Source organism: Vipera ursinii (assembly GCF_947247035.1).
Source record: "Vipera ursinii genome assembly, chromosome: 3".
Classification (NCBI taxonomy): Eukaryota; Metazoa; Chordata; class Lepidosauria; order Squamata; family Viperidae; genus Vipera; species Vipera ursinii.
This window is the reverse complement of record NC_139516.1, coordinates 86,619,068-86,645,568: the sequence shown is the minus strand read 5'-3', so window position 1 is coordinate 86,645,568 and position 26,501 is coordinate 86,619,068. Positions and strand designations below refer to the sequence as shown.

The 26,501-nt window shown below is 38.7% G+C and overlaps 1 protein-coding gene across 1 annotated transcript; it reads right to left on the bottom strand.

The window, feature by feature from the left end:
• Positions 1 to 12,701: 12,701 nt before the first annotated feature.
• F3 (coagulation factor III, tissue factor) lies at positions 12,702 to 24,612 on the bottom strand. Its single transcript, XM_083360380.1, has 6 exons — positions 24,377 to 24,612; positions 19,702 to 19,816; positions 18,368 to 18,555; positions 16,688 to 16,866; positions 14,504 to 14,663; positions 12,702 to 13,625 (listed from the first exon to the last, which is right to left on the bottom strand). The coding sequence occupies exons 1-6, from the start codon at positions 24,471 to 24,473 to the stop codon at positions 13,480 to 13,482; spliced, it is 885 nt and encodes a 294-aa protein (XP_083216506.1). The 5' UTR covers positions 24,474 to 24,612; the 3' UTR covers positions 12,702 to 13,479.
• Positions 24,613 to 26,501: the final 1,889 nt, after the last annotated feature.

Sequence of the window (26,501 nt, the reverse complement as noted above, 5' to 3'; positions counted from 1 at the left end):
TTTTACAACTGTACAATAGTTTTTTACAAAGTTTTATTAGTTTATAATATACAATACAATGGAAATACAAAAGCAAATAGCGGAAAAGATGGTGAAGGGAAAGGGGAGTAGAAAAGTGAGGTAAGGGAGAAAAAAAGGGGAAAAAGGCATTGATTTCCGATTTTCTTTGGTACGATAACCTCAGCTTTTTACTTTTACAAAATATTATTTATTTATTTAATCCCATTTATATCCCGCCCTTCTCCGAAGACTCAGGGCGGCTTACAATCTAAGAAGCACAAATCAATGTGCTTAGGAATAGCCTTCATTCTATGTATATGCCTGCTTATTAGGGCTTTCACACACACACCCCAAGCGGCATTATTACAAAGTCAGCTTAATTGCCCCCAACAATCTGGGTCCTCATTTTACCTACCTCGGAAGGATGGAAGGCTGAGTCAACCTTGAGCCTGGTGGGACTCGAACCTGCACTAATTGCAGGCAGCTGGTGTTACTTAAGGAGGCATTAGCCCACTGCTCCACCAAGGCTCAGTCAAAATTCTTAACAGAATGATAGATCAGTGTTTCCCAACCTTGGCCACTTGAAGATGTGTGGACTTCAACTCCCAGAATTCCCCACTCAGCATAGCTGACTAGGGTATTCTGGGAGTTGAAGTCCACACATCTTCAAGTGACCAAGGTTGGGAAACACTGTGATAGATGATTCATTTTTTTTCCACCTCAAGCACAAAATCTAGAAGCAGTTCCCACGTGGCAATAAAAGTATTCATATTTTTTCTTTAATCACTACAGTCCGTTTAGCCGTCTCTGCTTGCTCCATCAGTTTTTGTAGCCATTCCTCCGTTGTAGGAATCAATGTAGTCTTCCGTTTCTGAGCGTAGAGTAATCTTGCTGCTGTCAACATATATAACATTAAAGTTCCATATTTTTTTTCCAGGTCTTTGTCCATAAGCCCCAAAAGAAAAGCCTCTGGTTTTCTTTCTATATTTATTTTACTGGTTTTCTTTCTATCTTTATTTTAAGAATTTTCTGTATTAACATATGAATCCTACTCCAATATTTTTGTTGCTTTATCACACGTCCATCATAAGTGGTAAAAAAAATCCCCTCTTTACATTTCCAACATTCATTTGAAATACCTTTATACATTTTTGATAACTTGTCTGGTGTTAAGTATCAACAGTACATTATCTTATAATTTTTTTCTTTTAGATTATAATTTTAGTGCAAATGTTAATCCTTTATTCTGCATATTTTCCCACTGTTCAAGCATTATATCCAAAATTCCTTGCCCACTGAATCATACAATGTTTTACTTATTCATTTTCCAGATTTAAATTCAATAGCATTTTGTAAACTTTAACAATAATATGCTCATCACCACCTCACAATAGGTTTTCCAATTCATTTTTAGCAGAATTAAAGCCATGATTCTTTTTATCTAACTTGAATCTTTCTTTCAATTGCATATATGTAAACCAATGGCAGACATGACCTTATTCTAGCTGCTCCTTAGATTTCAGGGTAGGGTCACCCAAAGTGAAAGATATTATTTTACTTAATAATACCAAATTGGCCTCATTGCCATCTCTTTTCTAAAAAAGGCCAATTGTGGGGAAACCCAAAGTGGCACCTCCATAGAGAACCTGGTTTTATATTTATTCCAAACTCTCAAAATGGCACACCTGGTAAAAAGATTATTAAAATCAACATCAACTTTAACTTTAAAGGTAAAAGGTAAAGGTTCCTCTGAACATGCGTGCTAGTCGTTTCCAACTCTAGGGGCCGGTGCTCATCTCCGTTTCAAAGCCGAAGAGCCAGCGCTTGTCCAAGGACCTTTCCATGGTCCTGTGGCCGGCATGACTAGATGCCAAAGGCGCATGGAACGCTGTTACCTTCCCACCGTAGTGGTCCCTATTTTTCTACTTGCATTTTTACGTGCTTTTGAACTGCTAGGTTGGCAGAAGCTGGGACGAGTAACAGGTGCAGCACTTGGGATTCGACCCGCCAAACTGCCGACCTTCTGATCAAGAAGCTCAGCGTCCTAACCCACTGAGCCACAAATAGCCATGCCAACCAAACCTTAATTCCTGGCCTTCTAGGTCCAGTAACCTCTTATTCTGAAGGTTCACCCATTCTTTTAGCCAAACCAAACAACAAGCATCAAAATACAGTTTCAAATCTGGTAAACCCAAACCCTCTCTTTCCTTAGCATCTTGCAATAATTTATATCTAATTCTCAGTTTTTCCACCTGCCATATAAATTTAGAGTTATCCCTCTGCCATTGTTTGAACAGAGTTTCAGTTGCAAGTATTGCTAATGTTTGAAACAGGAAGAGCCTTTTTGGTAAAACATTCACCCTAATCACAGAAATTCTACCCAATAATGATAAATGCAATTTGTCCCATCTTAATAAATCTTTTTTGATACCATTCCAGAGTGTCACATAGTTATTTTTAAACAAGCTTATATTTGAATTTGATAACATAACCCCCAAATATTTCACCTTTCAACCCTAAAACCCAACTTTTTAGTCAATATATCACCATCCTGTGCAGTCATATTCTTAATCAAAATAGATGTTTTCTGCTTATTAATTTTAAAACTGGCCAAGGACCCAAACTCATTTAGTTTCCTCATCAAGTATTCTGTTATTTTTTGGGTCTTGCAGAAATATTTAATTTAATTTAATTTAATTTAATTTAATAATATTTCTATACCGCCCTTCTCCCGAAGGACTCAGGGCGGTGAATAGGGCAAGAATAAAAATACAGAATTACAAAAATTAAAAAATGATTAAATACATGCCCACTCAAAACAATCAATACATTTTAAAACCCCAATAAATGACAGTAAAAAACCCCACCAATCCCCCATCAGGCCAGGCCGGCTTGTTCGAACAAGTATGTTTTTAGATCGCAGCGAAAGGAGCGAAGATCGGACACCATCCGGAGCTCAACCGGTAACTGATTCCATAGTTCCGGGGCGCCCACAGAGAAGGATCTCCCCCTGGGGGCCACCAATCGACATTCTCTGATCGGTGGCACCCTGAGGAGGCCCTCTCTGTGGGAACGCACAGGGCGAAGGGAAGTTGATGCCGGCAGCAGGTGTTCCCTAAGGTACTCCGGACCCCTGCCATGTAGGGCTTTAAACACCATTACTAGTACCTTGAATCTCACCCGGAAGACAACTGGTAACCAATGCAGCAAACCATTGGCAAAGACCCTCAATTAATAAACTTCCTTCTTAACATTTATAGCTTTTATTTTCTCATCTTGCCTAATGTCTCTATTCAGGACTTCCAGCACCAAGATAAACAACAGTGGAGGCAGCGGACAATTGTACAACTGTACAATTGATTGCCATATATTCAGTTTTCATAATTTTAGGGGCTGATCCCAGTTAAAGTGAAAAATTATCAAGCCTAAATTACAAACATTATGGAGTCCATATTTCTCTGTGTGCGTGCCTGCTGCTTTTCCGTTTTCTAACACAGGATCCAGTCAACAGAAAAACCAAGAATCTACTATAAAATAAAGAGCTTCAGTTTTGTTTCAAAGCTGCTTTTTTAATCCAATCTGATTGCAATTCCTGTTTTGTTTGTTTCTTTGTTTTTGCTTCATAGTAAAACAAAGGAAGTAAGAGAAACATACAACTTGGAAAATGTATGTTATGTGAATGTGAATCAGTCCGGCTGCCTTCTGCTTGCTAAGAACATATTTTGCTCTAATCTAAGACACAATAACTAATTTCATGCATTATGGGTACATTATGGTTTGTTTCATTTTATATCCATGTTGCTTGACCTGAGCCATTGAGTTTATTTCACAAAACATAAAACCGTTGTTCCATGTAATTTTTTGAGCCTCACCAGTATGATAAGTATGTTTACAATAAGTAATTTACAAAGGTTTTTCTGATTGCACCTGTTGTACCTAGTTGTGGTTGCCAGTAAGGGGCATGACTAAAGTGTTAATTTGACATCTGGCTAAGAGTGATTGTTAAAAGGATTTTTTTAAGGAGCTAACGTTTCACATCTTATGAGCAACTACAGCATTGTGGTCTCTGGTTGCAACATGACAAGGCTTACATAACCATTTTTCTTCTTCCCACACATCGCATACACTACTACATTTCTTACACATGAAAATCATTTCTTCTAAGCTATTATCACACACACACACACACACACACACACACACATACACACAACCACACACACACACAGGTATGTATGCATATATAAAATATATGAGTGTATAACATAATATATGCATACACACATATATTTGATACTCCTTTTTGGTTTTTTTAACTAGTAAGCAGAGTGACAGGTATATATTTTAGCATTAATTAATGGAATTGTTTTATGTAAGAAAGTTTAATAGCTTTGATGAGTTTCCATGCCTATGATCTCAGTATAGCAAAGCTGTTGATGAATATTTAAGTCCCCTTTGGTCTTTATTACCATAATGGGAGATAAAGCAGACTTTCAGAGGACAAGTTTATATTGTAAATACTTGGCATTGAATTACGTAGCTAATGAAACGTAAGCGGGGAAAATGATTTATCTGGAATTAATGGCAGATTATGCAAGCAGGTTTTGAACATGAAGTACAATTTCACTCTTTAGAATAGGAAAGGGGAATCAAAATTCTGATATGGCTAGAGCCCATTTTTGAATATTATGATTTGACTGGAGCACTTTTATACTTGCTATTAAAAGACACTAGCACTACATATCATTTTTTTTCTTCAGACAATATATTCATGGCATGTTAAAGCACTCCCTATCATTCATGCCTGTTCAAAGATCCTGTTTATTATAATGGATACAGTTTTCCATTCATTTTAAAAGCCTTGCTTGGCAGATTATCCAATGGAGTTGGAAGAGCCAAGCTTAAAATTCTATTGATCCTCAATCTCAGGATGAAAAGGGGAAAATAGTTTTATTACTCTGTTTACTTTATTAAACATAGTCACTTTCTGGTTTTTTTTAATTAATAATTAAGGGGATGTCAGGCAGTTTTCTTCCTACAGACTTTTATCCTTTTTAATCTAGTAATATAGCATTATATTATATTAGAGGTTAAATCTGTCAGTGTTCACATCAGATCATAGCTAAGCAATCAGATTGCTCTTCGCTGAGATGAATAGGGATGATAGTTGAGATCTAAACCCTGAAACTGCTAATAATTAGATTGGGCAAAAAAAAATCCATTTTATAGGCAATTATAAAAATAACACACACACACTCAATTGAAACCAATGCTATTCCATGCAATACAGTATATTCACTTTCTAGACATTATTATAGAAGTACATACAAATACTATGCCTTAGAAACACAAATTGCTCCAGATATTTATGGGATTTTAGTGTCTATTAAACATTCACCACAAAAAGAAATCTTGGATTTCAGGAAAGGTAAGTGTTACGGCTTTTATCTGTTCAGACATTAGGGAGAAGATTACAAGTAAAATGCAAGTCAGGCACTTCTCATTCAACCAATAAGCAAGTGAAAGATAAAAGAAAGAAAAAAAAAGAGTCCTAGATAGGTGGCAGAAGTAATTCACTATAAGAAATGGCAATGCTACAACTTGGGTTAGACATTGATGTTTTTCTTCCACCTGACTTAATGGCAGGTCAGTATGAGCTGATGAAAAACTCTGCAAAAGTGGACCATTCTCTACCATAAACCCAGATGCCAACTCTGTCTCCATATTTTCATTGGCAACAATATTTAAGTTTCTGCTGCTATTAGGCATAATATCCACTCATCTTTCCAATATGATATCCGCTATCATTTTCCAGTATGCCAATTCATTCTATGTAAGACAAGTTTCTGCTGTGAGTATAAAAGAATAAATGTATATAATCCAACATCTGAACTGGTGTTATGCAAAAACAAGCAGGAAACTCTTCTGAAACATTCCATTATTGATGGCTATCCTTGTGGGGAAAAAGATTCTAGTAAATAATCATTTCTCTCCCTCCCCTTATTTTTTTACCATGCCTGTTTTTAATGGAATACAATTTTTGCTTTTTGTTGATTCAAGCTGCTTTTTCCCCTGTCATTGGAGCTTAAAAACAGGAAATGCTAGATCAACGCATACTTTTAAACATAGTGTGGAGATGTAGAAAGAACATAATTGAGAAACTGCACAATTTGCCATTTTAACAAGGTTCTCCTGTTTAAAGCTTTCAACAGAACCAGAGAACTTGTTTAAGTTTTAAGGAATTTAAGACAGATTTTTTTTTCCGTGGGATCCAGCTTCTCCAGCAAAGGAGGGCAGGATAATCTTTAATAATAACCTTAGGAATGTTAATATATCCTAGTTGTTTCTATAAAAAGTTTATATTATAGATATAATAAAACCTCTAACAGCCACAGGATTTGTGGAAATTCAGATGAGCAAATATCTCTTCTAAATACATAGAAGTTTATGAAATCTAATAATTCATATTCTAATTTTACTTATAAGAAAGATGCTTTTTATATATACATAAATGTACAAAGGTCTGAAAAGTATTTCAAAATTAATGGACAAGGTTCCCATGAAGAACGTGTGTATAGTGCTAATGTCTTCATATACATGGCACTGTTTTATGAATAGTTAATATAGTTTGATGATCAATTCCAATCATGTGCAAATATTTACTTCTATGTTTTGGTATAATTGAGGATCAAATCAGTATTTTTTAAGCACTACAAAAAAAATTCTGAGGTGAGATGGTAGAGGAATTATGCATATATTTATTTATTTATTTATTCGGTTTATATACCGCCCTATTCCCAAAGGACTCAGGGCGGTTTACAAGGCAAAATTTAAAAACAATCCAATATAAAATTAAAATAAAATTAAATTAAGTCTAGCCGCAAAAATTAGGTTATCCAATGTTATCTATTGAGGGCAATAGAAGAAGGGGATGACAGAGAACGAGGTGGCTGGATGGAGTCACTGAAGCAGTAGGCGTGAGCTTAAATGGACTCCAGAAGATGGTAGAGGACAGGAAGGCCTGGAGGAACGTTGTTCATAGGGTCGCAATGGGTCGGATACGACTTCGCAGCTAACAACTACGTTAATATATACACTGTAAAATTAATACATTTATGCAATTCATATGTCCAATGCAAGGTGCTTGTTATTTTTTTAAAGCCCTGATGGCATGGGACCTGGTTATTTCAATTCTGGCTGATTCAGTTCTGCACGTCTGGCACATTCCAGGTTCCTTTGCTTAACCAATGTTATCTATTGAAACACTGGAAGTCCATCTTCTCTGTAGCAGCACCTGTCTTCTGGAATAAGGTTTCCCCCTGAGATCCAGATGGCTCCAACTCTGCCATTATTTAGAACAACCTTGAGGACCTGGCTCTTCGCCCTGGGGAGGGACAATGAGACCTTTCACTTCATTGCACCTGCCATATTTTATCTTAATTTTTTACTGATTTTATGGCAGCTTTTAATTGTATGAGCTACCCAAAGTCAATGAGAGTCACGATGCATGCAAGTTTAATAAATTGTCATCATCATCTTCATCATTATCATCCAATTTCCTTTTACATTGACAGCATTATGCAAATCATAGGAAAAGAAATTAAAGAAAGTAAGAGAAAAGGAAAGGAAATCTAAATCATGTTGATACTCCTAATTATGATGCCATATCCTTCTATCCTTGCAAACCACCTTGTTTCCATTGTCTCCACACATTGATTCATACAGTCCCATTTTGTTTTCTCTCCCCGCCCCACCAATTCCATCTTAACATTTCTCAATCAATTTTCCCAAGGTCTGACTTTCAATTTCTGATTGATACTACCAAAAGTGTATTACATATTAAAATATAATATCTCTCTAAATGGCTAAATGATGAATAACAGTTCTTAAGTGGCTTGATAGCATGAGATATGAGATGTTTCCTACAGCTGTACTGCCTCCCAGAGGTTTGTTATAGATACACATGTCAGTACAATGGGCACCAGGGAGAATATTCCACTGTCATCCATCCATCTATCCATCCATCCAAATAATGCACAATAATAATTCTTAGAAGTGCATTATTTTTTTCAAACAGGATGACGAACCAAATGTTGCTGAACTACAACTCTTTGCCTCCTTCACAATTCACCAAATTACCTAGTACCCTGATAAAAATAGTAGTTCAACATGATTTTTAAGAGCAGAAAATCCTGATTCTTGTTCCATTCCCAGAAAGTTATTCACCAGAAGAGACTGTAGTTTGTGTTACTTTTGTCAGAAAAAGGAAAAAAAAAGATATACTCTGGAATAGTATTTTCAAAATTGGATACCATGAAGATGTATGGCTTCAATACCCACAATCCTCAGAAATCGACACTGTGGCCAGAAATTTTAGGAACCTGTTGGGAGGGGCCCCAGTTAAGGAAAGGCTGCTCAGAGGTTGACATCCTCTACATTCCCAAATCCAATATCCAAGGACAACAGTGTTCTATATCCTTAAAGGAGCTATGGACATCACTAACGGATTTGTGTAGTTCATTAGCATTTTAATTTTTACTTCCAATTGTTGTTACACTTTTTAAAGTACATTGAATATATAAATATATAAATTTAATGAAATTCAATAACAGTCTGCAATATTTTGAAGTGGAAAGGAAGGGCTGAATAGGAAAAAAAATGTTCAAAAGCATCAGATGACATTAACCTTAATTTTTAATGGGGAGAGATGTGTATAATTGTATAAGAATTATTGCTGCAACAAAGGTCTGCTTCAGTGGTATACTGAAGTTTATCTGTAGTAGTCTGTCTGTAGCATTAGTATGAAGTACTGATACAGCATTTTTCTTTCATTCCTGTTCAAAAAAAATTTGTCCTGGTAAGTTTCCAAAAACATGTTATCATCAAACATTGGACAGTCTCAGCTGCTGGAATTTACAGGAAAGGCAAAATTTGGGCAGTCCATTCTGAAATTGTGCAATCAATAATTAGTTCCTTCAAATGTGATTTGTGTCATTGTCAAAAATAGTAATTTGGGATCTTTATTTATTGTGCTAGACTGAGCTGGATGGACCGTAGATGAAAGCTATGTAATGGAATGTATGAATGACCTTGAGGAAAGAAGGGAAAAAATGCTGCCTAGGAAACAATCTGACAAGAGAAGGGGGAGCCCCCCCAAGGTCTTAACAATCCAACAAAGAAACTTAGGAAGGATCTGCTCTAACTGATCAGATGGTTAAAAATGGCAGTGACTTTGAAACACTGAGATCAACTCTCCAAAGCAAACCAGACAGGAAACACGACCAGACGACTAAATCTACTTTATTGTAAGGCTACGTTAACAGAATTTTGCAAGTCTGAATGAAGGTACAAACTTTCTACTTGTAACCATCTGATAAATTTGGTGAGTCCTTCCTACGTTTCTTTCTCTGACCATTAAACTCTTGGGTTCCCCATTCTCTGATTATTTCCTAGGCAGCATCTTTTTCCCTCATTCCCCCCAAAGTCATCCACACGTTACACAATTAAAACAAGTGAACAGAACACGCTAGGTGAAAAACCAAATCATTAAAAAAATCAATTCTATTTTGTTTGGGAAATTCTATTTTGTTTGTGCTTGTGAGAGAAATCTGTGCAACAGGTGTGCTATGTAGTAACCAGAAGAAAGCATGAAATATGATACTGGATACACAATTAGTTTCCTGAGAATCTTTCTTTTAATATATTTTTTGGAAAATGAGCAACTTATTTCAGTGTCTTATATCACATGTTTGGTGTGGAATAGAATTAACAAAAGGTTAGAGGTAAAATTAATGAAAATCAGATGGATGATGTAATGCAAGAGAGAATACAGCTCTAAAACTCCTCAAGATGTGATAAATGAGTCATTTGTGGTTTTAAACCCTGTGTAAAAGTACACATAATGTGAAGAAAGGAAATTCTTACTACCACTTTCACATCAACATTTTACTGATTCATTTACCTTATCTTATGAATGAAATTCTACAAGGTGGTCTTGATTTATAACACCTCCATTTTTTTTCCTGTATTTTATTTTATTTTATTATTTTATTTTATTTTATTATTTTATTATTATTATTTTATTTTATTTTATTTTATTTTATTTATTTTATTTTATTTTATTTTATTTTATTTTATTTTATTTTATTTTATTATTTTATTTTATTTTATTATTTTATTTTAAATAAAATAAATTTTGCCAAGCACCTTAAATGTGACCAGAAGACCTTGGAGGTGGACGGCTGCCAGAACTTTGGACAGGTCCTAAATTACATTTTGGGGGATCCATTGTAACTTCAAATAGCTACTGAGTGACCAGTTGTAAGTTGAGGACTACCTATAATTAAATCCTAAACGTCACAGCCTTGATGCAGTAATGAAATGACTGCCTAATCCCACAATTATTTATTTTCAGAAAAGCCAAATAAAAGCCATCCCTCTCTATGAGGAAAATATGAAGTTTTAAAATTTGAGGTTTTAAAATTTGATAAATAAAAATATTTTAACTTTTGAATCCCTGACAGCTTTAGTCCCCTAAAGGTAGGAAAAGCTCTTCATAAAAACAACAAACCTATAATTTCCAGCTCAGTATGTGGATTGGGGAAACACATGGAAACTACGATTGCTGGACTAAGGAGCTGCCCATAGAGTTGAATGACCTGAATGCTGGGTCTATTTTGCCCTTTACTAAAGATAAGCTAAATCAGGGGTGTCAAACTCAATTTCATTGAGGGCCGCATCAGCATTGCGGTTGCCCTCAGGGGGCCGGGTGGGTATGGCCACGGTGGGCGTGGCCTACTGGGTGGGCGTGGCTAGAGTGTGTATGGCCTACTGGATGGGCATGGCCAGCTCTACATCGTTTGCATCAAGGGTGCCTATGCGGGCCTGGGCAGCAGTGGGACAGATCTGAGGGTCTCTGGCAGAAGGAGGGTCTCTGGGCCAGGGCCAAGGCAATGGGGTACATTCCCTCACTGTTTCCGCGGGCCACATGAAACCACTTCGCAGGCTGCATCTGGCCCCCGGGCCTTGTGTTTGACATGTCTGGGCTAAATCATAGATTGTAGAAGTAACCAACATGGATTTAACAGGACGAAGCTGGGAAGTGAGCCTACTATGACAAGGTAGGATCAGACATGATGATAGATAGAAAAGCTTTAGCAATAAAGAAGGTCAGGAGTTCACAAACTCCCTGGAAGTACCATGAGCAACTTAACCTGATCCATCATATACTTACTGGTAGCCCATGAGCATTCCTACCATTCTGCCCATTCAAATCTGCAATACTACAAACTTTGTGGACCCCTATGATCTACAGATAATTATTAAGAACAGTGAATTTATTTCTTGCACAACCTTAATATGAATTGAAATTAATGAAATTAATTTTCTTGGGTGGGAGGTGAGAAATGTCACACAAATCAATTAACCTCTTCTCGGCTGTTTTGAAACTGTGCAAGGCAATTGCTTTAAAACTCATTGCCCCAATGTAGGCTACCTGCAAGATTTATGGATATTTAAATTATGTGATATTTTATATTAAAACTTAATTTCCATCTAATCTTTACATTATGTGATTTATGTTAGGAATGTTATCTGGGTGAAAGATTAGAGTAAACATTGTCCTGCATGTCACATGTGCAACGTCATAAGCTTTTTATTCAAAATAGTCACAAGAACTACATTCTACGTTAAGCTCCCAATTACATTCCTGACATACCTTTTGGCAGCCTGGACTTGTTCGCTGACCTTGTTATAATGTATAATGCTAGTTGACCTCCCTTGTTTCTAAATAGGATCTTAATGTTTATAAATAAATATAATTACAATCAGTGTTTTTTTTGTAAAAGAAAAAGGTGCCGGAACTCACACATGTCATACAACCCGCCTTGCCTACCCTACAGGGTTCCATTCAAAAAAGGTGCCGGAACTCCGTTCTGAGCGTTCTATGACAAAAAAAGCCCTGATTACAATTACTTATTTGTGTCACCCCAGCATTATATACACATACTTCTCCACTTGCAAAAAAAAAAACCCACAACATATATTTTCTATATGGAGCAGGGGTCCACAATCCCTGGTCCGTGGACCGGTACTGGGCCGTGGCATGCCAGCATCTGGGCTGCAAACAAGCAAAGCCCCACCTGTGGGATGCAGGCAACACACAAAACCACACCCCTTCCGGTCTGCGGAAAAATCTCTCTCTACATAACCAGTCCTTGGTGCCCAAAAGGTTGAGGACCTCTGATGTAGAGAACTCTTTATACCACAGAACCCCTCTTCTTTTTTTGAAAAAAAGAGAATTATAGGAGTATATTCTACATTTCAAATAGAGAATGTTTTATGAATTAAAAAAATCAACAGTAAACTATAGTTGATATATGTTTCTGTCTGATGGTGGAGCTAAGATTTGTGTTATTAGTGAGTTCATGTTGATGCAATCGAAATATATTTCTGCAAGTACTGTGGTTGTATGTATTTTATAGTAGAGAAATGAAGGGAAGAACAAACAATTCAGTTGTTAAAAGAAATCCTAATTCTTGAGGGGAAAATGTATATCTCCTCTAGTTCCTCAGTTAATTTTATGATTGGTGAGTTTTAAAATGTACAATGACAAGCCTGTTTTGGACCAGCCCTGACAAAGCATTTGATAATGAAAGCCACCGACTGCCCCAAATCAAGAAACATATTTCTGTAGTTCCCATTTACCTTTATTATATTAAATAAATTAATACAATATATACAAATATACCTCCATTCATAAAAATCATAAATATGTTAAGTTATTATAGTACCATGAAGAGCCTCAATTCACACCAAGGGTATGTACAACTTCACAGAATTATTAAAAAGTTAGGTTTCTTTCTGTCCAGCAGTTAATCACCAATACATATTTAAAGTGCTAAGTTCTGGCAATGGCAGCCAACAACACGTTACCAGCTGAAATAGTTGGCACAGTTTTGATTAAAAACGGAATAATTTGTTTAAGAGTTTGGGCCCGATATTTGCCCCAAAACAGGCATTTCTGAACCACTCCCATGGTGAATTCTCAATTCAGGTCAAGGGAATCTTTCCCTTTTTTTGAGTTATTTAGTTGCAACATATTCTAATGTTTAAGGGCAGTTTGTACCACACCTTTTATGTAAAACTAAAACCCCATTTGTATAGTTTTCTCACCACTTGATGTACCCAGAACACCCAATATAAAAAGATACTAACCAAAAGTGCAGTTAAAAACAGTAACGTTTCATCATATATGTCAGTTAATATATTTCAAACAGTTCTCGTCATTTTAACAGTGAAGTTAAAACAGGAGTTTAAAATAGTGTTTTAAAATCAGATGTTTCACAGAAACCATAAACCAAAGGTACAACGAAGAGTCAGTTATTATTGCTTCCAGAGAGGACTTTTTTTTTCCATGGCATCAATGCAACGATAATGCATATCAAGCCTGTGATCAGTCAGGGCTGAGTTTTTAACTCCTTACAAATTTGGTGGCATATTTTCTTTTTCTGATGATCGGCTCCTTGCTTTTTTACATTTGTATATCACCACGGATAACACGATAATCACAACGAGGAGTCCAACAGCAGCACCCACTATGATGAGGATTTTGTCCAAATCAAGAGCTGGAAAGAAGAGAAATGCAATGTTGGTTGAATTAGATCCATGCTTTGTATTTATCTGAACTTTGCCTTGACTGAAGCAATTCTACATTAATGGGAAATTAAATGCTGTAATAAATCCAAAGCATTTCCTTCCAACTAGGAGGAAACATTCCAGAGGCACTGAACTTCTGACAAAACTGGTGTAGAAAAGTTAGTGGATCCGAATAATAACCTTAGCTTAACAAGCTACTATAGGTGTTTGGAGGGACGCGGTGGCTCAGTGGGTTAAGACGCTGAGCTTGTCGATCAGAAGGTCGGCAGTTTGGCGGGTCGAATCCCGAGTGCCGCGTAGCAGAGTGAGCGCCTGTTACTAGTCCCAGCTTCTGCCCACCTAGCAGTTCGAAAGCACGTAAAAATGCAAGTAGAAAAATAGGGACCACTACGGTGGGAAGGTAACAGCGTTCCGTGCGCCTTTGGCGTCTAGTCATGCCGGCCACATGACCACGGAGCTGTCCTCAGACAAGCGCTGGCTCTTCGGCTTTGAAATGGAGGTGAGCACCGGCCCCTAGAGTCGGAAACGACTAGCACACATGTGCGGGGGAACCTTTACCTTTACCTTTTTATAGGTGTTTGGACAAGGAGGACTATACCCTGAGATATTTTATATTTTTCTGAATAATTCAGTCCTCATACATCTGTGATATCTCTGAATATAGAAATCTAAGAATTTCTTCAAATCTTAGAGCAAAAAAATAGTTGGTACAATCCATAAGAAGGAACAAAATGAAGGGGGGAAAATGGTATCATTTTATGACAATTTCTTGTGCAATCTGAGTAAAGTGAGGTCACAACTATTTGTACACTTAAAGGGAAACATTATAAAATCACATGATACATACCATCCAAGTCTTCCCTGTGAATACTGGTACATTTTACACTGCTTTTTTGACTTTTCTGGTTATTTAAGCGGCTTGGAATATTAGCTTGGACATAGAAACAGTAGCTGTTTCCTTTATCAACCTCAACTTCAAATTGATTGGTTTTTGTCTTTGCCGGTTTCTGAAGGGAACAAAAAAATTATTTAAGTTATCTGCAAATATTCTAGTTCTCCACACTGCAGCCCAGTAAATTATAATCCACTACAGGTAGTCCTTGTACAACAGTTCATTTAGTAGCCATTCCAAGTTACAACAGCACTGAAAAAAGTGACTTATGACTGTTTTTCACACTTACAACCGTAGAAACATCCCCATGGTCACATGATCAAAATTTGGATGCTTGGCAACTGGTTCATATTTATGACTGTTACAGTGTCCTGGGATCATGGGAGATCCCCTTTTGCGACCTTCTCACAAGCAAATTCAATGGGGGAAGCCAGATTCACTTAGCAACCCTGTTACTAACTTAACAACGGCAATGATTCATTTAACAATTGTGGCAAGGTCGTAAAATGGGGCAAAATTCACTTAACAAATGTCTCACTTAGCAACAGAAATTTTGGTCTCAATTGTGGCTGTACGTCGAGGACTACCTGTACTGTAAAAGCAGCGGTACAGGTATGATTATTGCGATTAATATAGGAGTAAACTTAAAGGCTTACCGATATATTACATGTAATCCTCAACTTACAAGTATTTGTTTAGTGACTGTTCAAATTTATGACACTGAAAAAATGACTTATGACTGTTTTTCACATTTACAACTGTTGCAGTATCCCCATGGTCAGATGATCAAAATTCGGGCCCTTTGCAACTGGCATATATGTATGTTGTAGTATCCTGAGTTCAAAATTGGGAAAGGAGTCCGGCAAGGCTGTATACTGTCGCCTTGCCTATTTAACTTATATGCAGAGCACATCATGAGAAAGGCAGGGCTAGATGAATCAAAAGTTGGAATTAAGATTGCCGGAAGAAACATCAACAACCTAAGATATGCAGATGATACCACTCTAATGGCAGAAAGTGAAGAGGAACTAAAGAGCCTCTTGTTGCGAGTGAAGAAGGAGAGTGCAAAACTTGGGTTGAAACTAAACATTAAGAAAACCAAGATCATGGCATCTGGCCCTCTCAATTCCTGGCAAATAGATGGGGAAGAAATGGAGGTAGTGACAGATTTTATTTTCCTGGGCTCCAAGATCACTGCAGATGGGGACTGTAGCCAAGAAATTAAAAGACGCTTGCTCCTTGAGAGGAGAGCCATGGCAAATCTAGACAGCACACTAAAAAGCAGAAACATCACCCTGCCAACAAAAGTGCGTATAGTCAAGGCTATGGTCTTCCCAGTTGCAATGTATGGCAGTGAAAGCTGGACCATAAGAAAGGCTGAGCGCCAAAGAATTGAAGCCTTTGAACTATGGTGCTGGAGAAGACTCCTGCGAGTCCCTTGGACTGCAAGGCGATTAAACCGGTCAGTCCTAGAGGAGATCAACCCTGACTGCTCTTTAGAAGGCCAGATCCTGAAGCTAAAACTCAAATACTTTGGCCACCTAATGAGAAAAAAGGACTCACTGGAGAAGAGCCTAATGCTGGGAAAGATTGAGGGCAATAGAAGAAGGGGACGACAGAGAATGAGGTGGCTGGATGGAGTCACTGAAGCAGTAGGCGTGAGCTTAAATGGACTCCAGCAGGTGGTAGAGGACAGGAAGGCCTGGAGGAACGTTGTCCATAGGTTTGTGATGGGTCGGACACGACTTCGCAACAACAACAAAATCCTGAGTTCACGTGATCACCATTTGTCACCTTCCCAGCTGGCTTCCAATAAGCAAAATCAATGGAGGAAGCCAGACTCACTTAATGCCTGCATGACTCACTTAATAACTGTGGCAAAAAAGGTCATAAAATGGGATGAAACTTAACAGCAGCAGAAATTTTGGGCTCAGTTGCTGTCATAAGTCAAGGACTAGTGATAATTATGCTTTTTTTATTTATTCCCCTCAACTTTATTCTTGAGAGCCATGCCCCACTTTACAATAAAAAAAATCTTAAAGAGCATAGAGCTACGTTTTACATTCAAATGGGTTTGAAAAAAGAAGTGCTAATGATGACCAGCAAAGGTTAAACATTCTTAGAAATTAAGATTCTCACCTTGCCTGTGCTCTGATCCTTCCAGTAGTATAACATATATTCCAGATCATTTTTGAATATGTCCCTGATAGTTTGCAAGGTACCATTAACTCTATATGGTGTTAGTGGATCAGCTACTTCCACTTTCAGAGTTGCGTCTTTTTGTTCAAAATGTGTTACCGTTGGCGTTCCAAGCTCAGCTAAAAAAGAAGTACGATCTAGTTTGACTTTTTAATAACATAAAAGACGTGCACAACAAATGTTATTATTTTCAAAAGGTCTTGGGCAAAAGGGATTTATAGAATGGGGAGAAACAAAAAAAGGAATATCACCTTTAAAAAAAAAAACCAGCTGTTATAAATTGGGGGGAAATGCATTACAGTTCTAAATGCAAACATTTATTTCTGAGCACGGATGTTTTTGGTCAATTTACCATGGCTGTTTTAAAAATGTAGCATGTGACTAAAGGTGGGGAGTGCTAACTTGCCTATTTTTAGCTGCATAGGATATTTTTGTGGGTTTGCAGATCTTTGAGTCAGTGTTGATTCCTGGTGACTATATAGACAAGCTCCTACAGTTTTCTTGGCAAGGTTTTTCAGAAGTGGCTTATAGTTAAGATACCAAGTTAGAAACTAGGAGATCGTAAGTTCTAGACCAGTGATGGCGAACCTTTTAAAGACCGAGTGCCCAAACTGCAACCCAAAACCCACTTATGTATCGTCGGGTGCCGGGTGGGCATGGCCCATTGGGTGGGTGTGGCCTATTGGGTGGGTGTGGCCCATTGGGTGGGCGTGGCTGCAGTGGTAATGGCAGACTGGCTGGGACTAAAAAGTTCAATCAATCCATTCCAACTTTGCGAGATCTTTTTTTTCCCCGTGAGAAGTTAAAATTGATTGATTGATTGAACTGGGGTTTTTTTTCGTACAAGGCGGTGGAGGCCTAAAGTGAAAAGGTTTTATAAAACCCAGCAGAAGGCACAGAGAGGCCTCTGCATGCCACCCGTGGCACACGTGCCATAGGTTCGCCACCACGGTTCTAGTCCCTCCCCTCTTAGGCTTGGGCCAGTCACTCTATATATACCAGGCAGTTTTACAGATACAAGTTCCTCCATCAATAAATCAAAATGAAACAAATGATTAAATCTAATGCTCTATTGTTCCAACTGAATAAATTAGTTTTTTTCCTTTTTAGCCTTTCATTAAATGTTGGGAGAGCTACATGTTATATAGTAGTCCTTAACTTATGACCACAACTTAGACCAATGTGGTAGTTAAGTGAGACATTATGTGACTGGACATGAACTGACTTCCTTAATTGGCATTGCTTTTTGGGAGCTTGCTGGGAAGATCACAAATCACAGGATACCGCAGTTGGTCATACATACAAGCTGGTTGCTAAATGCCTGAATTGTGATGATGTAACTGCAGGTGTGATGTGACAGTTGAAATTTTGAGGACAGGTCGTAAATCACTTTTTCCAAAGCTCTCATAACTTTTGACCATTGTTAAATGAATGACTGTAAGCCATGAACCACCTCTATGTAAAATATTCAGTCTCTCAAAACTAAATTACAATATTGAACTATTAACAGCAAGTAATGCCTTCCTATAAATCTTAAAAACATACTCCTTATCTAACCTTTTTTTCTGTGTATAAATATATTAAAGATAGTGGAATCTATATCATATTTACTATACTTACTTTGTGTGTAAGGTACAAATGCTGAAGAAACTTCATATTGAGGTGTTTCAAAATTATCTTCATCATATGGTATTTCAGAATATATGCGTGCCGTGTAAGAATCTTTTAAATTCTTTAGTATCACATTAGTAACGTCACATTCAGTTTTATCAGTATGAATGCATACTTTTTCTCGTATTAAGAGATCCCTATAAAGATTAAGATCAAGAATGTAAATCAAGCATTTTATGCATAGGCGTGAGGAGTAAGATAGTTATATATACATGCCCTGCAAAATGGATATCATCCTGGTCACATACATAACTTTCACTTTGATTCATACAGTCAAAAAGCAAAATGTTACATGTTTTCAAGGTCAGCAGTAATCTTGCCCATGTTAATGAGATAAACAGTGTAAACAAGAAAACATGAAATGGCCTTTATGCCCTTGAATATTTTGTACTGCTGCAATGAATAAGACATAACTGCTTTCACAGTATACTTAGAAGTATTTAGAAATGCAATAATACAGGAAAGGTAAAATTAGGGGTAATTAAAAATGTTAATGACAGATACAAATTATAAAACATATAATATGAAATTAACTAGCCTACAAATATATTGATATAAAAACTAAGTACATTAAAGGAATATAGTAACAATCTCTACTATAGATAGATTCAATGAACCTCAACCTTTGTTATTTAATCACAGCACTTCCCTCTGAAAACCCAAATCATTGTGGTTGTTTATTTCAGTCGGGGCCCTGTGTTTATGCATGTGAAAAATATAAATAAAAGTCACCTTCTATAACTCTGAAGCAGCCAGCTGATTCAATACTTCAAGTTGATATGATTCAATTTTACCCCTGAAATTGGAACAGTTCTAGTAGGCCAAATTGGGGACATATCATAAGAAGGGTGAAATTAAAATATATCTAGAACAGGAGTGTCAAACTGCCGGCTTGTGGGCCGGTTGCATCATACGGAGGCCGCACCCACCTGAGCTTTGGCAATGCAAAAAAAAACCCCACGATATGTCACGACACGTCATGTGACGTAGCGAGCTTGACATCCGTGATCTAGAGAGACCCTTAAGAAAATTTAGATAAGAAATTCATTCAACAATGTATACTTGTTGCATGTTTTATGTAAGCAGGTATGCTTCAAATTATAACCTCATGTGAAATCAACAGTATTCATTTTACAGTGTCAATTCATGTGCAATATCAAGTCACATCATGGAGATGTTTTTCATATTTGCATTCTTGTTATTTCTCAAACTGCTCCATTATAACAGACAAAATGCAAAGTTATCTAAGGAAAGGTAGGGTGTGTTTCCAAACAGTAACTTACCCGTCCATTTCAACGGTATAAACATAACCAACTGGCTTTGGATCCCATTGGAGCAGAGTCTTAAAATTGACTGATGACCAAGTAATGTTTACAGCCGTCTGTACTGCAGAGCTACCTGTTTGAAAATGTATAGAGAGGAATATGACCAAGGGGTTTTCCTACATATTACAATATTTTGTGTGGACTGTTAAATTGTTTAAGGCTCTGACAATATTATAAACACAATAATTTATCATGTATCTTTCTAAAACATCTGATTGACTGTTGTGGTTGCTAGCCTGGTGCCTTAATCACTAGACCAAGCTGGCTCTCATTGCAAACATTGTAGGACTTGTAGTTCATGTGGTTTAATTTGTGCTAATCCAAAATTTAAAAATGAGATATATTATTTCCTCATGCAACAGAGAGTCTCCTTGAATCAACAGTTCAGACAAGCTGCATCTGTATACTATGCATAAAGCAGTCTTCTATAATTAATAGATTGTAACTCATAATCTCCTCTAATTTGTCCATTGAGCTATTACCCAGAACATGCAAAAAACATACATTTGGAGAAGATTTAAAATATTTAAGAGATTCTGCATTAGTACCAACACATTGGCTAGATTCTTACATGATGTTTAATCCTACACAACAAAGTAAGTATGGTAATGGACACTTCACATTATGCATTAAGTTGTATTTGTTGCCTGGAATCTTCTGGATGCATTTAAGGTGTTGGTCATCATCTACAAATCCCTACAATACATGGCATAGTTGATTATCTATCTGGTTATTTGAGGAACCACATATCTCCAATTACTTCTGCACATACAAACTGAGTGGGTGCAATCCAGTCCCTTCACTTAAAGAGTGCTATCTTGTGGGACCAAGGAAATATGTCTTCTCTATCACTACCATTGCTTTTTAGAACAGCATCCCCCCCCCCACCCAGAGCTATGGACAGCACCCACAGCACCAGAAGATCTAGCTTGGTTCTCAGACCTGGAGCTAATGAGTTTGTGGGATCTATCATATTTATACTGCTTATTATTCTGACTGTTTTAGTCATAATTGCCTGCTTATGCGTGTTTTTAAACATTTTAATTTTTTTAAAAAAAATGTAACTGCCCAGAGTCTAACATAGTGAGCAACCACATCAAATTTAATAAATTGAACAGAATAGCATTTAATATGCTGGACCTGAACATCCAAACTTACATTATTTCTCAATGTGCTGAAGTGGTTCACCCAAGATGCTAATTCAATGTCTAGGTTTCTGTCTACAAACACTATCTAACCTCATGTTAGCTCAGAATGTTGTATGAACCAAGGCACAGTAATTTTGTTTACGCTAAGTGGATTACCAGTTATGGTGGGCATATGAAATTTCTGTAGTAAAATAGGAAGGGGAATTTTTTTTTTGGGACTTTTAAATCCACATTGCAAAGTTCTGGCTAACCATACAGGGCTAGCAAAGTAGTATAGAAAGGTGGAATCCTTGGTGCTCTCTGAACGTAGTTGTTCACTTACAGATGTTTCATTATGTGACTAGGTAACAGTCAGTGCAAGTGAGTGTGAGGTTTGTTCCTTGTTTACTATACCTGCCAGTGTTGGGGGGGGGGCGGCGTGGTTTTCACCTTGGTAGTTTCTTGATTAAAGGGTGCTTGATTGTTTGGTGTTTGTTTGGTGTTATTTGGGTGTAGGTTGCTGAAGAGGATGTCTTGTTTCTTTTGAATGTTGTGTAAATGTAAAAACTAAGAAGGAAACAAACAGACCAGAACCATATTCTCTCCAGCAGCCTACACCCAGATAAGCAGGGATTAACACTAGACAAACAATGAAGCAGAAATGAATACCCCAATCAAGGAACTACCAAGGAGAAAACTACACACACATATCCAACAGTTGCAGGGCAAACTACTGTAGATAAACAGAGAGCAAACTCCACAGACATTAGCACCAATAATGATACCTAGTCAGATAATGAAACAACTAAGGTCAGAGAGGCACCAAGGACTCTCCATAGTTCATCCCTGAGCATCATATATTCTCTTCTGTTGGAAAATATTAATTCTTTGATGCCATTTTGTAGTTGTTTGCTGTATTTCATATGTGCCCTATTTGTGGGCCTTTCCAAGATTAATCCCTGTAGAAAAGGATATTGAACACAAAGGATGGCTGGCTTTTATGTTTATGACTTGAGGAAAAGGGACACCTTTTTCTTTCTAAGAATGCATAATATCTCTCCTTATGCTCCAATGATTACCATCTTCATGTTCATTGCATTTATATGCTCCTCATAGCTACAAGTTAGCCAGCTACATTATTGTACTATTGAATGGTTTGAAAGTTCCATTCTTTCTTTAGAAAACATGAGTACTTGTGACAAAATAGTCTTTGGCAGGCTTTATAGCTCTTCAAAGCAATTATTTAGATTTTATTTGCTTCTTGGTATTATTAGATTAAATCCTTCTTTCCTACATCTAATTTCACCATTATAACGGAGACCTTACTGTATAATGTACTCAGAAGAAAATTATGTTTTAAATACAGGTTTTCAAATTTTTTTCCCTGTGGTTTGTGAATTTACTGATAGGATGTGCAAGTATGGCTGTGTGATGGTCATAAGCATTTCTTATGATTCTACATGCACATTAAAGCATTCCAAGTGGTTAACATAATAAATATGTTGCCTTCTTACTTCTGTCCCACAAAGTTCTTCAACCACACTGAAATAAGTGAGCTTTCTGTTGTTAAATAGGCAAAGCAAATGTAGCTAACACCTCCAGTTATGTCCACATCAGTTTTAAATTCCAGTTAGTACCAAAATCCCATTCCACATTTGCATATTACATTTAATGGTATCAGATGGGAATAAAGAAGCAGCCCATTCACTCACACGAACAACCGGGGAAACAGTTACCGTATATATGAATATAAATCTCTGCTTTTATATTAGAGATTTACAGCTTAATAAGGCTGTGCACGTTTAAATACTAGTTGGAAAGAAGTATTTCCAACCTTGAAAGAGTGCAATATCTGCAGCTCTCTGCTATTTATTAAAGTAGTCCAGCTTTTTTGCAGGTTTTCATAAGTAATCTATTAGCATCAGTGCAATTGTTAAAGCAACTACAAATTTTTACCAGGCTTGCATACAAACCTAAAAAAGACCAGGTTGTTTTAATGAAGGGCAGGTAGATATTATGATTATGTAAGGTCCAAAGTACTGCTGATCATTTTCATACTACACATAGCCCTTCTGCTTAGTTAATCTGTTTATAAAAATTTTTTATGGAATAGATTTGTCAATGCCCTGTTGATATTAAATTAAGAAAACGCATTGTTTCAATGTGGCACCATGATTTCAACACACTATTTAAAAGTGTACCGACATCACAAGATACTTATAAGTGTATTTAATTGCTTTGAAAACATTTTAGTTTTTCCTATTTCTTAGTAACCAGATGGCACATTTCTGCATTAAACTTATCCTCTGGATCGCCTTGAACAAGGAGACAAACGGCTAATAAATTTGATAAATAAAATACTTAATTGATAAACATTCCAAATACATGGACTTAAATCACCCCATTCTTCTATTTGCACTTGAACAATGAACTCAGATTTGACTAGAGAATATATACAAATATACCCTTAACGCTTTAGCAGCTCCTAACAGGATAGATATATACTTCTTGAACCTTTCTGATATATTCCATACTTCTTGCCAGTTTTCCCCCCCAGAATGACGAGCACTCCCCATCACACAAGACACTTGTACCCAGCTTCACTGATTTTAAATTCCTGCTTTAAATCCCTGCTCGATTCTTAAATCCCTGCTCATTTTTAGAGCGAGCCGTTCTTACTTAAGACCCGACGTCGCGCTGCGGTCCAAATGCAAGGAGGAGGATGACCTCCAGCCCACTTCAACAACTTTTTTTTTAAAACGAAAACCATGGGAAATTATTAATAATAATAATAATAATAATAATAATAATAATAATAATAATAATAATAATAATAATAATAATAAAAGTTGGAAGGGACCTTGGAGGTCATCTAGTCCAACCCCCTGCTCAGGCAGGAAACCCTATACCATTTCAGGCAAATGGCTGTCCAATCTCTTCTTAAAAACCTCCAGTGTTGGAGCATTCACCACCTCTGGAGGCAGGTTGTTCCACCGGTTAATTGTTCTAACTGTCAGGAAGTTTCTCCTTAGTTCTAGGTTGCTTCTCTCCTTGACTAGTTTCCATCCATTGCTTCTTGTCCTGCTTTCAGGTGCTTTGGAGAATAGCTTGACTCCCTCTTCTTTGTGGCAGCTCCTGAGATACTGGAACACTGCTATCATGTCACCCCTCACCCTTCTCTTCGTTAAACTACACATACCCAATTCCAGCAACCGTTCCCTATACGTTTTAGCCTCCAGCCCCCTAACCATCTTGGTTGCTCTTCTCTGTACCCTTTCTAGAGTCTCAACATCTTTTTTACAGCGTGGTGACCAAAATGGTGAAAGACACCGCACCGAAGGCGGAACAGAAACTTCCGATCCCCCAAAAGCTCACGAGAAAACTCCAGCGCAAAACCCCCCAGAACGGCGAAGCAAACCGCGCCGAGAGCGAGCCCACCGACTCATCTCGGGGATGGATGCCCCCCCACCCCGCCCGCCCGCCCGCTCGCTCGCTCGCTCGCTCACCTGAGACGGAGGGAAGCCGAGCGAGTACCAGGCAGAGCAGCAGCAGCAAGGCTGGAGCGCCGGGCGTCGTCGCCGTGGGAAAATGCCGCCGGAACATCGGGACTCGTCGCGGGGAGTTCAAGAAACGGGAGAGCTGTGTCTGTGTGTGTGCGTGTGCGTGTGTGCGGGCGGGCGCGCGAGTCAGCGGCGTTAACTAAGAAGTTGGCTCGCTCTTCCTTCTTTTATAGTACTCCCCTCTCTCTCTCTTTCTCTCTCTCTCTCTCTTCCCCCCCCCGGCTCCCGCCCCTCCTCCCGGAAACTCTGGACAGACGGCGGGTGGCTGCCTTAGAGGTCCATTGAATCACTCAGGCGCTGGCTGTGATTCAGCTCTCACGCCCGAGAGCTGCCACCGGGAGGTGAACCGCTCCTTCTCTCGCTCTCTCTCTCTCTCTCTCTCTCTCTCTCTCTCTCTCTCTCTCCCTCCCTCCCTCCCTCCCTCTCCTCTCCCCCTCCCTCCCTCCCTCCCTCTCTCTCTCCCTCCCTCCCCCTCTCCCTCTCTCTCTCTCTCCCTCCCTCCCTCTCTCTCCCCCTCCCTCCCTCCCTCTCTCTCTCTCCCTCCCCCTCTCCCTCTCTCTCTCTCTCTCTCTCCCTCCCTCCCTCTCTCTCCCCCTCCCTCCCTCCCTCTCTCCCTCTCCCTCTCTCTCCCTCTCACTCTCTCTCCCTCCCTCCCTCTCTCTCCCCCTCCCTCTCTCTCCCTCCCTCCCTCTCTCTCCCCCTCCCTCCCTCCCTCTCTCCCTCTCCCTCTCCCTCTCTCTCCCTCCCTCCCTCTCCCTCTCTCTCTCTCTCTCTCCCTCTCTCTCTCTCTCTCTCCCTCTCTCTCTCTCTCTCTCTCTCTCTCCAGGATCCGGGCCAGGTGAGCAGCGGCGCGGGGGGGGGGGTTGGGGAAGGGAGGAGCGGCCTCGCCTTTTGCACAGGTATCTTAGGATGGAGGCCAGCCCAGTTCGGAGGGAAAAAGAGGCCCGGGGATCACGGCCAGCCTCGGGCTGGAAGTGGGTGAGGGTTGCTTTCTTCCCCCCCCCCCCACAGCCTCCCCCTTGCTCCGCCCCGCGATGCGCGGGAACGAAAGGGCACCAAGGGGCCAGCCACGGATGTCCGCCGCTGTCTGTAGGAGGGGAGAAGACCTGGGCGAGAGGAAAAGGCCGGGGGATAATTCTGCTTTTTCCAACAAAGTTTAGAGAAACAAGCCTTGCTGATGTCGAGGGGGGTGTGCGTGGACGTATTATAAGCCCCGTTGATTTCGGTGGATCGGATCCAATCGCACGATAGGAAGCACTCGAGATGGGGAGGGGGGAAAGGGGTTCCCCTATCCTTGCCAAATGCAACTTAAAAAAATATATATATCAAACGTATGAAATCAAATGTGTCCCTTCGGGTTTTTAATAAAAGATTCTCCTTCTAGCGCACTGGTTCCACCCTTGAGTTTTAGGGATGAGCTACTGTATACCTGTAGCTTCAGGGCAAAAATATGAATGTTGCTTTCGTCAGAACTCCCATTTGAAACTACTCTCAAATCGCAGATGGTGGAGATGTAACAGTTATAAATCTGACAAAGTTTAAGATGCTGAGGTCAAGTTAACAAAACGGCAGGATTGTCTGACATCCATGTAGGGATGATATTTCAAGTACAGTAACCTCACCAGTTTCATGAGATCCAGATGCCTGCACTATAACTACTGTATCATCAGCTCCACATAAAAAATATAAACAGCTGTAACCTGTAATTTGATGGTTCTTTCAAGTGGGTCCAATGTAAAAATCACAGATTTTACCAAGACCCACAAAATATACCATCCGCAAAACATACATAAGCACCTTCTTTCAAATGCATAGTCTATATGTGTTTGAGATGTAAATTAGTACCAGTGTCAGATATTTTTTTTCATTTAGCTTCTCAGGAACTGTTGTTAGCTGCGAAGTCGTGTCCGACCCATCGCGACCCTATGGACAACGTTCCTCCAGGCCTTCCTGTCCTCTACCATCTTCTGGAGTCCATTTAAGCTCACGCCTCCTGCTTCAGTGACTCCATCCAGCCACCTCATTCTCTGTCGTCCACTTCTTCTCTTGCCCTCAATCTTTCCAGCATTAG